This window comes from Oratosquilla oratoria, chromosome 13 (genome assembly GCF_046742065.1).
Source record: "Oratosquilla oratoria isolate Oo_2021 chromosome 13, ASM4674206v1, whole genome shotgun sequence".
NCBI classification, from domain to species: Eukaryota; Metazoa; Arthropoda; class Malacostraca; order Stomatopoda; family Squillidae; genus Oratosquilla; species Oratosquilla oratoria.
In genome coordinates, this window is record NC_134789.1 from 28159111 (window position 1) to 28174110 (window position 15000).

At 34.3% G+C, this 15000-nt stretch overlaps 1 protein-coding gene across 4 annotated transcripts in view; it reads right to left on the reverse strand.

Moving 5' to 3' along the window:
• The window catches only part of LOC143032359 (neuroligin-4, Y-linked-like), a 592100-nt gene that overhangs the window by 335688 nt on the left and 241412 nt on the right, over positions 1 to 15000 (reverse strand). For all 4 annotated transcript variants that reach the window (XM_076196977.1, XM_076196978.1, XM_076196975.1 and 1 more), the window contains exon 3: positions 12447 to 12644. In XM_076196977.1, coding sequence (XP_076053092.1) covers positions 12447 to 12644 — 198 coding nt within the window. The remainder of the gene's footprint in view (positions 1 to 12446; positions 12645 to 15000) is intronic.

Below are 15000 nucleotides of genomic sequence, written 5' to 3' on the forward strand. Positions count from 1 at the left end.
AAATTGCATTAATGATATAGTAAAACAGCAGATGAAAGAACAAACTGAAGACACAGTTATTAAAGTGATGAGACACAAGGAGAATATAGTAAGAGACAGCAGATAAAAAGAAATGTGTAATTATATTAGGAATGGAAGAGAAGTATAATCTAAATAGGACCACAAGAATCAAAGAGGAAAAAGAAAAAGTAAACAGTTTACTATAATTAGTTCAGGAAGATGAACCTGAAATCGGGAAACAAATTGGAGAAATGTATAGGCTCGGGAAATATAGTACAGATAAGACCAGACGAATTAAGGTTAAATTCAGGTCACAAACTACAGCAGAGAATATCTTAGCAAAAACAGGGAAACTAGCAGACAGTAAAAAAATATAAAAAGGTATGGATAAAAAGAGAAATGAATAAAGAGGAAAGAGGGGATGAGAAGACAAAAAGACAAGAAGCTAAGGAAAAAAAACGAGAAGAGATCAGAGTCAGAAAAAGAGGAATTCTATTGGAGAGTAGTGAATATGAAAGTGAGGAAATGGGTCATAATAGAGAAAAACAAAAAGGAAACAGAAAATACAATGGAAGTAGCAGAAAAATAAGAGTGTCTTACACAAATATAGATGGATTAATAACAGGATTGAACGAACTGAATGATTATCTGAAGGAAAAAGAACCGGACATAATGGGAATTGTAGAGACAAATTTAAAAGGTTCACTACCACCCAACAGTGTAGGACATGATGCATATAATTATTGGATTAGAAACAGAGAGACAAAACAAGGGGGTGGAGTTATGTTCCTGACTAAAAAGTATATAAACGTGAGGAATGTCACATATGGATAGAATAGAGTAGAGATGATTATGATCGAAGTGGAAGACAGATAAGAAAAGCAGAAAGTTTGTAATAAATTATGTGCCTCCAAAAACAGCCACGTGGGAAGAGAGTGTACATAAAAATATGTTAGAAGACACAAGGATAACATTAAATAAGATAATGGAAGATGGAGGAAGAATAGTTATGATGGGCGACTTTAATTGCAAAGAAGTCTGCTGGGAAGAAATGACAGTAAAGGGTGGAGACGACTCATGACGAAATGTTCTACTTGAGATGATTATTGACCATACAATGACAGAATGGATTCAAGAGAACACTAGGTATAGAAATGAAGAAGAACCATCGAGACTAGACCTAATAATCACATCAGAACCTAGAATAGTGGCAAAGATTTAATATAAGACACCAATAAGTAGAAATAACCAGATATTGATTGAACTGGAACTAAATGAGGAAAAATACATGAAAAGAAATTAACAATATAGAAAAGGAAGATTGATGTATGAAATTTTGATAAAATAAGAGAATTCCTTCAAAAAGAAAACTGGGAAACAATATACAAAGAGGAAACAACAGTGTAAGAGAAATGGAATATTTTGACAAAAAATTTATATAAAAAAAAGGAGTGGAAAAGTATGTCCCAAGACAAAAGCAAGAAAAATAAAATGTAGAGCTCTGGTACAACAAAAGTTGTAGGGAGTTAAAAGTCAAAAGAGATAAAGCTAGGACAAAATGGAAAAAAGACAAACGACCTGAAAAATTTAAAATATATACTAGTTATAGAAATGAATATGTACAAGTGTGCAGAGAGGAAAAGAGAAAATTTGAAAAAGATGTCATAGAAAAATGTAAAGATCAACCAAAACTATTTTACAGATTTGTAAACAACAAACTGAAAAACAAACAAGAATTAGAGAAATTAAAAGGAGGAGTTGAATACGCAGAGGAAATAGAAATGGCGGAAATTATGAACAAGCATTTTAAATTGGTGTTTACAAGGGAGAACATACAACCTGGAGAGATCGAATGGAAAGAGAAAGTCCCCCCTATGAAAGAAATAGAAGTAACAAAGAATGAAATAACGAAACACTTGAGTAATCTTGAGGTCAGAAAATCGCATGGACCAGATGAAATAGCAAACTGGATTTTGAAAGAATGCAGAAATGAACTGGCTGACAAAATACATAGCATAATAAACAGTTCCTCGAAAGAAGGAAAAGTTCCAAAAGATTGGAGAAGAGCAAATATAGTACATATATATAAAGGGGGAAATAAAAAAGACTACTAATTATAGACCAGTCTCTCTAACAAGTACAATAGCAAAAATTTATGAAAGAATTATCAAAAGTAGATGGGTAAGGTATTTAGAAAAAAAAACAATGTGCTAAATCCAAGACAATTTAGATTCAGACAAGGACGATCATGCGTCACCAATTTAATATGTTTCTATTCAAGGCTAATAGATATAATACAAGAAAGAGATGGATGGGCTGATTGTGCATTTCTAGACCTAAAAAAAAAATGACAAAGTATCACATAAGAAGTTGCTTAAGAAATTAGAAACTGAAGGAGGAATACAGGGCAAACTGCTGAAATGGATGGAAAACTTTCTGCAAGAAAGAAAAATGAGAGTAGTGATAAGAGACAAACACTCTAATTGGGATAAAGTAATAAGTGGTGTTCCACAAAGAACAGTTCTGGCCCCAATAATGTTTGCTATATATATATATATATATATATATATATATATATATATATATATATATATATATATATATATAAATATATATATATATATTAATGATATGGATGAAGAAATTGAAAGTTATATGAGCTTCTTTGTGGATGAAGCAAAACTGTTGAAAAAAGTGAACACGGAAGAAGATTGTGAGTCACTACAGAGTGATCTAAAAAAAAGTATGGGAATGGAGTAGGAAGTGAGAGATAGAGTTCAATACTAAGAAGTGTAGTATAATGGAATTTGGAAAAGCAAAAAAAAAATAGTAGGATCATATTAATTGGGAGAAGAAGGAATAAAAAAGTAAAAAATGAGAAGGACCTGGGAGTCATTATTATGAATAATATGTCACCTGAGAAACATATAAACAAAATTTTTGGAGAAACTTATAATTTGATAAGAACAATCAAAGTGGCATTTACATACCTGGATGAAGAAATGGTGAAGAAAATACTAATCACTTTGATAAGATCAAGATTGGAATATGCAGCGACGATGTGGTCACCAAGTACAAAAAAAAATGTATAACAAAACTTGAAAGAATACAAAGAGCAATTACAAAATTAGCGCCAGCACTCTGAAAACTATCATATGAAGAGAGACTAGCAAAACTTGAGCTACAGACATTAGAGCAAAAAAAAGAGAGAGGAGATTTGATAACTATTCATAGAATCATGAAAGGCATAGAAACTATTGATAGAGAGGATCTGATAAAATGGGATGATAGAAATACAAGAGGACACGGAAAGAAAATCAAGAAGGACAGTTATAGAGGAGAGCTCAAAAAGAACAGCTTTCCTCACAGAATAATAGACATTTGGAACAAGTTAGATGAGAAAGTGGTGTGTGCAAAAACAATACATGAATTTAAAAACAGTTTAGATAAAATGAGATATGAAGACGGGACACTACGAGCATAGCTCCCCTTCCCGTAAAATACAACTAGGTAGATACGATTAGGTAGGTAAATACACACAGACACACACACACACACACACACACACACACACACACACACACACACACACACACACACACACACACACACACACACACACACACACACACACACACACACACAAACACACAAACACACACAAACACACACACAAACACACACACACACACACACACACAAACACACACACACACACAACACACACATACACACACACACACACACACACACACACAAAACACACAAACACACACACACACACACACACACACACACACAAACACACACATACACACACACACACACACACACACACACACACACACACACACACGCACACACACGTACACACGCACACACACACACACACACACACACACAAACACACACACACACACACACACATACACACACACACACACACACACACACACACACACACACTTCAGTGGACGGACGGCGTAGAGGACGTTCTAAAGAAAAAGTGAAAAATAGAGGATTCCAAAGCAAAGGAGGTACCTATTGTATTTGCAGGGTGGGGGGAAATTGCTCGTGGGGTAGTGGGAAAGTAGGGAAAGAGGAGAAGGGGAGGGATTGCTGAGGGAAATGGAAGGAAATGAGGAAGGAGAAGACTTGGCCCAGGCAGACAGACGAAATGTAAACATCAAAAAACGGCCCCCCGACCAGCTGAGTGACGACGAAATGTCTAATAAAAATGTAAAGATCAGAAACATAGATAAGAGCAGTACAATGAAAGGTGAGGATGATAATTTCAAAGGATTTAATGAAAGGGCGGCAAATACCAACCTCCCTCGACTGACAAAACTGGAGGAAAAACTTCAACATATATCTGACAACTGGGAAGTTAGGTTTGGCAAGATGACAAAAATCGCCGAGAGGTTTGAAAAATTGGAAAAACTAGAGAAGGCGAACAAAAACTTAACTGATGAAATAGAAGACCTAAAAAGACAGTTAAGAGAAGTAAAGGTGGAGAATGAGGAATTGAAGAGGAATAGTAAAGAAAACAGAGAGGCCATAACTAAAGAAGCTAAGAATTGGAAAGCAACCCAAGAAGACAATAAAGTTTCATTCACTGACATGGTCAAACAGCAATTGGAAGAACATACTGAAGTCTCGGTTATTAAAGTGATGAGACAAAAGGAGAATATAGTAAGAGATTTAGCAGACAAGAAGAAATGTATAATTATATTAGGAATGGAAGAAAAACACAACCCAGATACAACCACAAGAATCAAAGAGGAAAATGAAAAAGTAAGCCAATTACTAGAATCAGTTCAGGAAGATGAACCAGAAATTATGTAGCAAATCGAAGAGAAATTTAGACTCGGAAAGTATAGCACAGATAAGGCCAGACCAATTAAGATTAAATTCAGGTCACAAACGACGGCAGAGAATATCTTATCCAAAACAGGGAAACTAGCAACAAGTGAACAATATAAAAAGGTATGGATAAAAAGGGAAATGAATAAAGCGGAAAGATAGTAAGAAAAACAGAAAAGACTTGAAGCTAAGAAAAAAAACGAGAAAAGAGCGGAGTCAGAAAAAGAGAGATTCTATTGGAGAGTAGTGAATATGAAACTAAAGAAAGTCGACATACAAGAGAAAAACATAAGGGAAACAGAGAACACAATGGAAGTGGCAGAAAACTAAGAGTGTCTTACACAAATATAGATGGATTAATAACAGGATTGAATGAGCTGAATGGTTATTTGAAGGAAAAAGAACCAGACATAATGGGAATTGTAGAAACAAAATTAAAAGGTCCACTACCACCCAACAGTGTAGGACATGATGCATATAATTATTGGATTAGAAATAGAGTGAAAAAGGAAGGGGGTGGAGTTATGTTCCTGACTAAGAAGGATATAAACGTGAAGTGTGTCACATATGGAAAGAATACAGTAGAGATGATAATGATGGAAGAAGAAGACAGAGATAAGAAGAGCAGAAAGTTTGTGATAAATTACGTGCCCCCGAAAACAGCCTCATGGGAAGAGAGTGTACATAAAAGTATGTTAGAGGACACAAAGATAGCATTAAACAAGATAATGGAAGAGGGAGGAAGAATAGTTATGATGGGCGACTTTAATTGCGAAGAAATCTGCTGGGAAGAAATGACAGTAAAGGATGGAGACGGCTCATGGGGAAACGCTCTACTTGAGATGGTTACTGACCATACAATGACACAGTGGATACAGGAGAACACTAGGTATAGAAATGAAGAAGAGCCATCGAGACTAGACCTAATAATTACATCTGAACCTAGAATAGTGGACAAAATTGAATATAAAACACCAATAAGTAAAAGTGACCACATATTGATTGAACTGGAACTTAATAAAGAAAAATATATGAAAAGAAATGAACAATATAGAAAAGGAAGAATGATGTATGAAAAAACAAACTTTGATAAAATAAGAGAATTCCTTCAAAAGGAAAACTGAGAAGAAATATACAAAGAAGAAACAACAGTAGAAGAGAAATGGAATATTTTGACAAAAATTTACAAAAAAGGAGTGGAAAAGCATGTCCCAAGACAAAAACAAGGAAAAGAATATGTAAAATGCTGGTACAACAAAAGTTGTAGGGAGTTAAAAGACAAAAGAGACAAAGCCTGGACCAGATGGAAAAAAGACAGAAGACCTGAAAAATGGAAAATATATACCTGTTATAGAAATGAATATGTACAAACGTGCAGAGAGGAAAAGAGAAAATATGAAAAAGATGTCATAGAAAAGTGTAAAGATCAACCAAAACTATTCTACAGATTTGTAAACAATAAACTGAAAAACAAACAAGACTTGGAGAAATTAAGACAAGAGGGAGTTGAATACACTGAGGAAATGGAAATGGCGGAAATTATGAACAAACATTTTAAATCAGTGTTTACAAGGGAGAACATACAACCTGAAGAGAACAAATGGAAAGAGAAAGTCCCCCCTATGGAAGAAATAGAAGTGACAAAGAATGAAATATTAACACACTTGAGTAATCTTGATGTCAGAAAATCGCATGGACCAGATGAAATAGCAAACTGGATACTGAAAGAATGCAGGAATGAACTGGCAGACAAAATACATAGCATACTAAACAGTTCCTTGAAAGAAGGAAAAGTTCCAGAAGATTGGAAAAAAGCAAATATAGTACCTATATATAACGGAGGAAATAAAGAAGAACCTACCAACTATAGACCAGTCTCTCTAACAAGTACAATAGCAAAAATTTGTGAAAGAATTATCAAAAGTAGATGGGTAAAATATTTAGAAAAAAAAAAACAAAGTGTTAAATCCAAGGCAATTTGGATTCAGACAAGGACGATCATGCGTCACCAATTTAATATGTTTCTATTCAAGGCTAATAGATATAATACAAGAAAGAGATGGATGGGCGGACTGTGCATTTCTAGACCTAAAGAAAGCTTTTGACAAAGTACCACATAAGAAGTTGCTTAAGAAATTAGAAACTGAAGGAGGAATACAGGGCAAACTACTAAATTGGATGGAAGACTTTTTGCAAGAAAGAAAAATGAGAGTAGTGATAAGAGACCAGCACTCAAAATGGGATGAAGTAATAAGCGGTGTTCCGCAGGGAACAGTTCTGGCCCCAATAATGTTTGCTATATATATTAATGATATGGATGAAGGAATTGAAAGCTATATGAGCTTCTTTGCAGATAATGCAAAACTACTGAAAAGAGTGAAAACTGAAGAAGATTGTGAATCACTACAGAGAGATCTAAATAAAGTACAGGAATGGAGTAGGAAGTGGGAGGTGGAGTTCAATACAAAAAAGTGTAGTATAATGGAATTTGGAAAAAGCAAAAACAGAATAACAGGAGCATATAAATTGGGAGAAGAAGGAATAAAAAAAGTAGAAAATGAGAAGGACCTGGGAGTCATTGTTATGAATAATATGTCACCTGAGAAACATATAAATAAGATTTTTGGAGAAACTTATAATTTAATAAGAACAATCAAAGTTGCATTTACATACCTGGATGAAGAAATGGTGAAGAAAATCCTAATCACCCTGATAAGACCAAGATTGGAATATGCAGCAACGATATGGTCACCAAGTACAAAAAAAATGTATAAAAAAAATTGAAAGAATACAAAGAGCAATTACAAAATTGGCACCAACACTCTCAAAACTATCATATGAAGAGAGACTAGAAAAACTTGAACTACAGACACTAGAGCAAAGAAGAGAGAGAGGAGATTTGATAGCTATTTACAGAATCATGAAAGGCATAGAAATTACTGATAGAGAGAATCTGATAAAATGGGATGATAGAAATACAAGAGGACACGGAAAGAAAATAAAAAAAGACAGCTATAGAAGAAATTTGAAAAAAGAACAGCTTTCCTCACAGAGTAATAGACAGTTGGAACAAGTTAGATGAGAAAGTGGTGTGTGCAAAAACAATACATGAATTTAAAAATAGTTTAGATAAAATGAGATATGAAGACGGGACCCACGAGCATAGCTCCCCTTCCCGTAAAATACAACTAGGTAAATACACACACACATGAGAATCTGCTTCTCACTGCTTCGGCGATGCGCTGTTCCTCGTGGATGATAGTACCGCCCATATGTTCCTACCAAGGTAGTAACTTGAGATATAGATTTATCCAAGGCATGTTGACGTAAGAGCCTCGCCTGAAAGCCCTTATCGGAGGATTTGATATATCACATGACGCCGATGACCCTATCCAGTAGTATGAATAGTCCTGGGTGAGCCAGCCCAAGTTGTGTAATGACTATGGATATTATCCAAGTGCGTTTGGTGTTTTGTCTATAACCAGTCAAATACGAGGATGAATAGTACGACCTTAAAGGGAGGTACCTAGCATTACCGAGGTATCCTTAAGGCTAGGAGACACAAGGATAACAGACACTCGCCAACTGCTCACATATCCTGGTCAGTAGCTCAGATTAAGACTTCCACTAAACAGTACATAAGAACATAAGAAGAACATAAGAAATAAAGGAGACTGCAAAAGACCATTAGGCCTACACTAGGCAGCTCCGTATCCATCACCACCTGTCATCCCCATCCATAAAGTTGTCTAATCGTTTTTTAAAACAACTGATAGTTTCAGCGCTTACTACATGGTTACTAAGTTTATTCCATTCATCGACCACCCTATTAGTAAACCAATTCTTGCCTATTTCCTTCTTAAATCTAAATTTGTCCAGTTTATAACCATTACTGCGAGTCCTGCCCTGTTGTTTTATTATGATGACCTTGTTTGCATCACCCTTTGATCCACTTGAACACTTCTATTAGATCACCCCGCACTCTGCGTCTTTCCAGAGAGTGTAAGTTTAGGTGCCTAAGCCTCTCTTCGTAAGGCAAATTTCCGAGTCCTTGTATCATTTTGGTCATTCTTCTCTGTACTGATTCTAGTGAATTTGCGTCCATTCTGTAGGACGGAGACCAAAACTGTACCGCATAGTCAAGGATGGGTCTAACTATCGCTAGATAGAGTTTAATAATTACCTCTGCACTTCTATTCGTTACCGTCCTAGCAATGAAGCCTAATGCACTGTTAGTTTTATTTCTGGCGCTAATACACTGCTTCCTGGTTTTAAGGTCCGGACTCACCAGAACTCCCAAGCCCCTCACGCACTCAGATTTTTCTAAAAACGTGTTATCTAAGTTGTATCTATTTTCGGGGTTGTGTAGCCCTACGTTTAACACGCTACACTTAGAGATATTGAAGTTCATTTGCCATTTCACCGACCATGTTAACAGCTTATTAAGGTCATCCTGCAGAATCTGGGCGTCGTCTCCTGACCTAATTAGGCGTCCTATTTTAGTGTCATCCTCAAACTTACTAACATCACTATTTAACCCTTCGTCTAAGTCATTTATATACATAATGAACAACAAGGGACCCAAAACCGAGCCCTGGGGGACCCCGCTAGTAACATCGCACACACACCCTATCACTAATTATAACAATAATTAATAATAACAATATCAATATCAATAACAATAACAACAGCAACAACAACAACAACAACAACAACAATGATAATAATGTTAATAATAATAATAATAATAATAATAATAATAATAATAATAATAATAATAATAATAATAATAATAATAATAATAATAATAATAATAATAATAATAATAATAATAATAATAATAATAATAATAATAATAATAATAATAATAATAATAATAATAATAATAATAATAGTAATAGTAATAGTAATAGTAATAGTGATAATGATAATGATAATGATAATGATAATGATAATGATGATAATGATAATGATAATGATAATGATAATGATAATGATGATAATGATAATGATAATGATGATAATGATAATGATGATAATGATGATGATAATGATAATGATGATAATGATAATGATAGTGATAGTGATAGTGATAGTGATAATGATAATGATGATAATGATAATGATAATGATAATGATAATGATAATGATAATGATAACAGTGGCAATGACAATAATAATGTCAATAATAATGACAATAAAAATGACACTAATAATGACACTAATGATGACACTAATAATGAGAATAATAATGACAATAATAATGACAATAATAATGATAATAATAATGATAATAATAATGATAATAATAATGATAATAATAATGATAATAATGATAATAATAATGATAATAATAATGATAATAATAATGATAATAATAATGATAATAATAATGATAATAATAATGATAATAATAATGATAATAATAATGATAATAATAATGATAATAATAATGATAATAATAATGATAATAATAATGATAATAATAATGATAATAATAATAATAATAATAATAATAATAATAATAATAATAATAATAGTAATAATAATAATAATAATAATAATAATAATAATAATAATAATAATAATAATAATAATAATAATAATAGTAATAGTAATAATAATAATAATAATAATAATAATAATAATAATAATAATAATAATAATAATAATAATAATAATAATAATAATAATAATAATAATAATAATAATAATAATAATAATAATAATAATAATAATAATAATAATAATAATAATAGTAACAATAATAATGATAATAATAACAACAACGACAAAAGAACAACAAGAATAAGAATAGGAATAAGAATAGGAATAAGAATAAGAATAAGAATAAGAATAAGAATAAGAATAAGAATAAGAATAAGAATAAGAATAAGAATAAGAATAAGAATAAGAATAGGAATAAGAATAAGAATAAGAATAAGAATAAGAATAAGAATAAGAATAAGAAAAAGAAAAAGAAAAAGAAAAAGAAAAAGAAAAAGAAAAAGAAAAAGAAAAAGAAAAAGAAAAAGAAAAAGAAAAAGAAAAAGAATAAGAATAAGAATAAGAATAAGAATAAGAATAAGAATAAGAATAAGAATAAGAATAAGAATAAGAAGAGGAATAAGAATAGGAATAAGAAGAGGAATAGGAGTAGGAATAAGAATAAGAATAAGAATAAGAATAAGAATAAGAATAAGAAAAAGAAAAAGAAAAAGAAAAAGAAAAAGAAAAAGAAAAAGAAAAAGAAAAAGAAAAAGAAAAAGAAAAAGAAAAAGAAAAAGAAAAAGAAAAAGAATAAGAATAAGAATAAGAATAAGAATAAGAATAAGAATAAGAATAAGAATAAGAGTAAGGATAAGAATAAGAATAAGGATAAGAATAAGGATAAGAATAAGGATGAGAAGAAGGCTAAGAATACACACACTCACATTCTTACACATACACATATGAAGATATAAGTAAGGTTGAAAGAATTCAAAGGGCAGCAGCTAAACTGGTCCCCAGCCTGTCATTTAAAACATATAAGGAAAGACTAAAAGTACTGGGTCTACCAACTTTGAAAGATCGAAGAGAAAATGGTGACATGATTATATTGTTCAAGTCACTAAAAAGGATATACTGCGTTGACAGAAGAGAACTCCTGAATAAAGATGGGAGAGCTTTAAGAGGTCATGGAAGTAAATCCATGTACGTAAAGAAATACAGTTTTCCGTACAGATGTATTAATATGTGGAATAGCTTTGAAGGTGATACAGCCCAAGCTCAAACAATGCATGAATTCAAATCTAAATATGATAATTGGAAATCAAGGATATATATTAAATTGAAACCGTACATGAATGTCTAGGTATGTTAGAAAATTAGAGAGTAGGGGACGGGACCCAACGAGCGTTCCTCCTTTCCTGTACACTACATTTACTGTAGGTAAATATACACACTCACGCATACACACACACACGCACACTCGCAAACACACACACACACACACACACACACACACACACACACACACACACACACACACACACACACGACTCGGTGGTGCGGTTGGTAGAGCACTGGACTGGGAAGTACGGTGGTGCTCGCAGTACCTGGTTCGAATCCTGCCCAGGGCCGAAATTATTTTGGTATCGCTGTGCTTCGGGTCGTTACTCTGACTCTCGTGGGCGGGGAGTTGGGTGTGTGTGTGTGTGTGTGTGAAAGGTCATACCATTACCCATAGATCGGTCATACGAGCTCTGAGCTCTCTTCCGGGAGGGAAATAGCTGTCAATCACGAGTCCAACACGTGATCCAAAGACCAAGGTGAATACACACACACACACACACACACACACACACACACACACACAAACACACACACATATATGTATATGTATATATATATATATATATATATATAGAGAGAGAGAGAGAGAGAGAGAGAGAGAGAGAGAGAGAGAGAGACGTGCATACGCACAAACACACACACACACACATACAAACAGTTATTGTACCTAATCCTCTTGGCAAGAATCACTATTCATCCTACTTTAAGTATTGCTGACTTAGCAGTGAGAGATATCAAGTTCTAATTACCTGCAACAGCCGGTGATATTACAAGAAAATTGACACACGCTGCTCCTGTGCCGTGACCCATCACGGTAACCTGACCTGGGTCACCACCAAACTTGACAATATTCTCCTGAATCCAGTGAAGTGCCGCGATTTGGTCCATCAAACCGTAGTTGGTGACACTGGCTCTTCCATAGGGATCCACGTTAGGATTAAAAAACCCTGGAAAAAATAATGATACGTAATTAGTGATTTGTGATATTCAATTAGTATCAATAACATGATCACACACACACACACACACACACACACACACACACACACACACACACACACACGCAGACACACACATACACACGTTCATTAATTACCCATTACAGAGAACTAATGATAAAGATATTGCATATACAATCCTCAATACGCGGCCGTATATATAAATATTTAAGAATATGTGATGGTTAGTTTTACATACATGTTGACTTGAATTTTTGTGATTGAAAACCCGGTGCACAAAATGAACCAGCAAATGTACTGCACCTTACCAAGTGATGGAAAAACTGGACTGTTTTATCACGGAACTGTCAAGTGTAGGCCTTATGCTCTTTTGCAGTCTCCGTCATTCCTATGTTCTTAAGTTTCCTGCGTACGTTTTAATGGTACAGACTACTCGTTGAAGAATGATGGGAAGACAATCATAAATTTTCTTATCTACTATTGAAAAAATAAGACATAGATATGCATCATTGTGCCTCTCTTTTGCTTATTCATTCCCGGTTTCATGCCTGTGGTTTCTGTAGTGTCTGGCATACAAGAGGCAGCATCGCTTGTTTTGATGACGGCGAGAAAAGGAAGATACCCCACCTTCCACCCCACAATGGATTCACCTCTCAAGAACCAACCAAAAAATTAATAATTGGGTACAATTTTCCCCAGCTTCTGTAGGTACGGCCCCAAGGAGCGTGATTTAGCAAATAGACAATATCATCAGTATCATCTGACAATCCCACCAACGGCAATGACAAAATAGATCTGATTATTTTCTATAAAAACATGAAGACATCCCAACTCCTTATCAAGAACAACCCCTGCCAGAGGACACCGGAACTTCAGCGTAGCCATCTCGTGTATGAATACTCCTGCAGAAAAGGGAACTGTGTAGCCCTCAATGAAAGATACATAGGGAAGACTACGACGAAGCTCACGAGGCGCCTCACCCTTCACCTTTCCAATGGCGCTATCAAGCGACACCACGAAGACGTGCATCAGACCCCACTGACAAGAAAGTATTTGGAGGAGGGCATCACTATTTTACAGACAGAAACAAATCACACACGCCTTCATATCCTAGAAGCATTATACATAAAAGATAAAAACCCTACCATGAACAGACAGACTCCGGACCCATTCATTATCCCCACATCAAAAGACATCGAGGTCAGCTCACGGCTCACAGCCGCTAGGCCCGGGGGCGGCGCTTCGCGTCCTGCTTCCTGATGGTCAACCGGATCAGCACTGAAGTGTTTGTGATCTGTGTATTGTGTATTTATAATCATTTCCCACACACTGTACTCATTAGCACTGAAGATGCCTAACTGTTAGGCGAAAGCTCTGCATAAATATTAAGAAGATAATTCCCATGCCTTTAACTATACCACCAATGCTGTTTGGCCAGGTCATTAGAGGACTTAGCACGACACAGCGCGCCAGCATAAGAAAAGTCGAGAATGTCAGCAAAAAACTCGTGAACGCAGAAGCTGCTGCATATTTTAATGACATTTGCCTAAAAGAGGATCTGCTGCCCATCTATAGCAATATATATATATATATATATATATATATATATATATATATATGTATTAGGTTGCGTCATAGGAGGGAAGGTCAGCTAAAACAAATGGCAATATTTTTTTTTTTTTTTTTTTTTTTTTTTTTTTTTTTTGTAGATTTTAGTGTATATAAACAGAAAATAATTTTGGTTTCAATAATTTTAATCTTTTGCTAGGTAACTTTTAGCGTGTTTTTTTTTCCGAAAGTCTAACGTACAACTGTATTATAATTAAACAGTGAACATTGCTTTCTGACTTCATTCTTTAGCAAGCAACTAACATTTTTTTTTTTTTTTTTTTTTAGATTTTGAAGCATTTATAAGTTTATAATAATCACGATGACTGCTGCTGCCAAGTCGAGGAATCAGGAATACAGCCATCTCGGTCACTATCTTGGGACTGGGAGAGAGCTCCTGAAATCGGAGTTGCTTACATTAAGAGATCTTCTGAGATACGATGTTTTAATCAGGCAAACCAGCGAAAAGAACAAAAGACTTACATAAATAGAGACATTACCAGTGATATTACCAAAGCTGTCTTGGCACAGTACACTCTAGCTAACGTTCAGTTCAAGCCTCCAGTCATAACAAGTCAAAAGAAGGTTAGCGAGAGACTGCTAGCCAGTTGGGAAAAGGCAAGTGATGTCTCTCTTGGGAGAGGAAAGCTTGTACTTAAAGACAACTTTGCCAAGCAACTAGACCAATTATTTGACATCATTACTTGCAAGTACCCAATAGTTCTCTGTCCTGAGT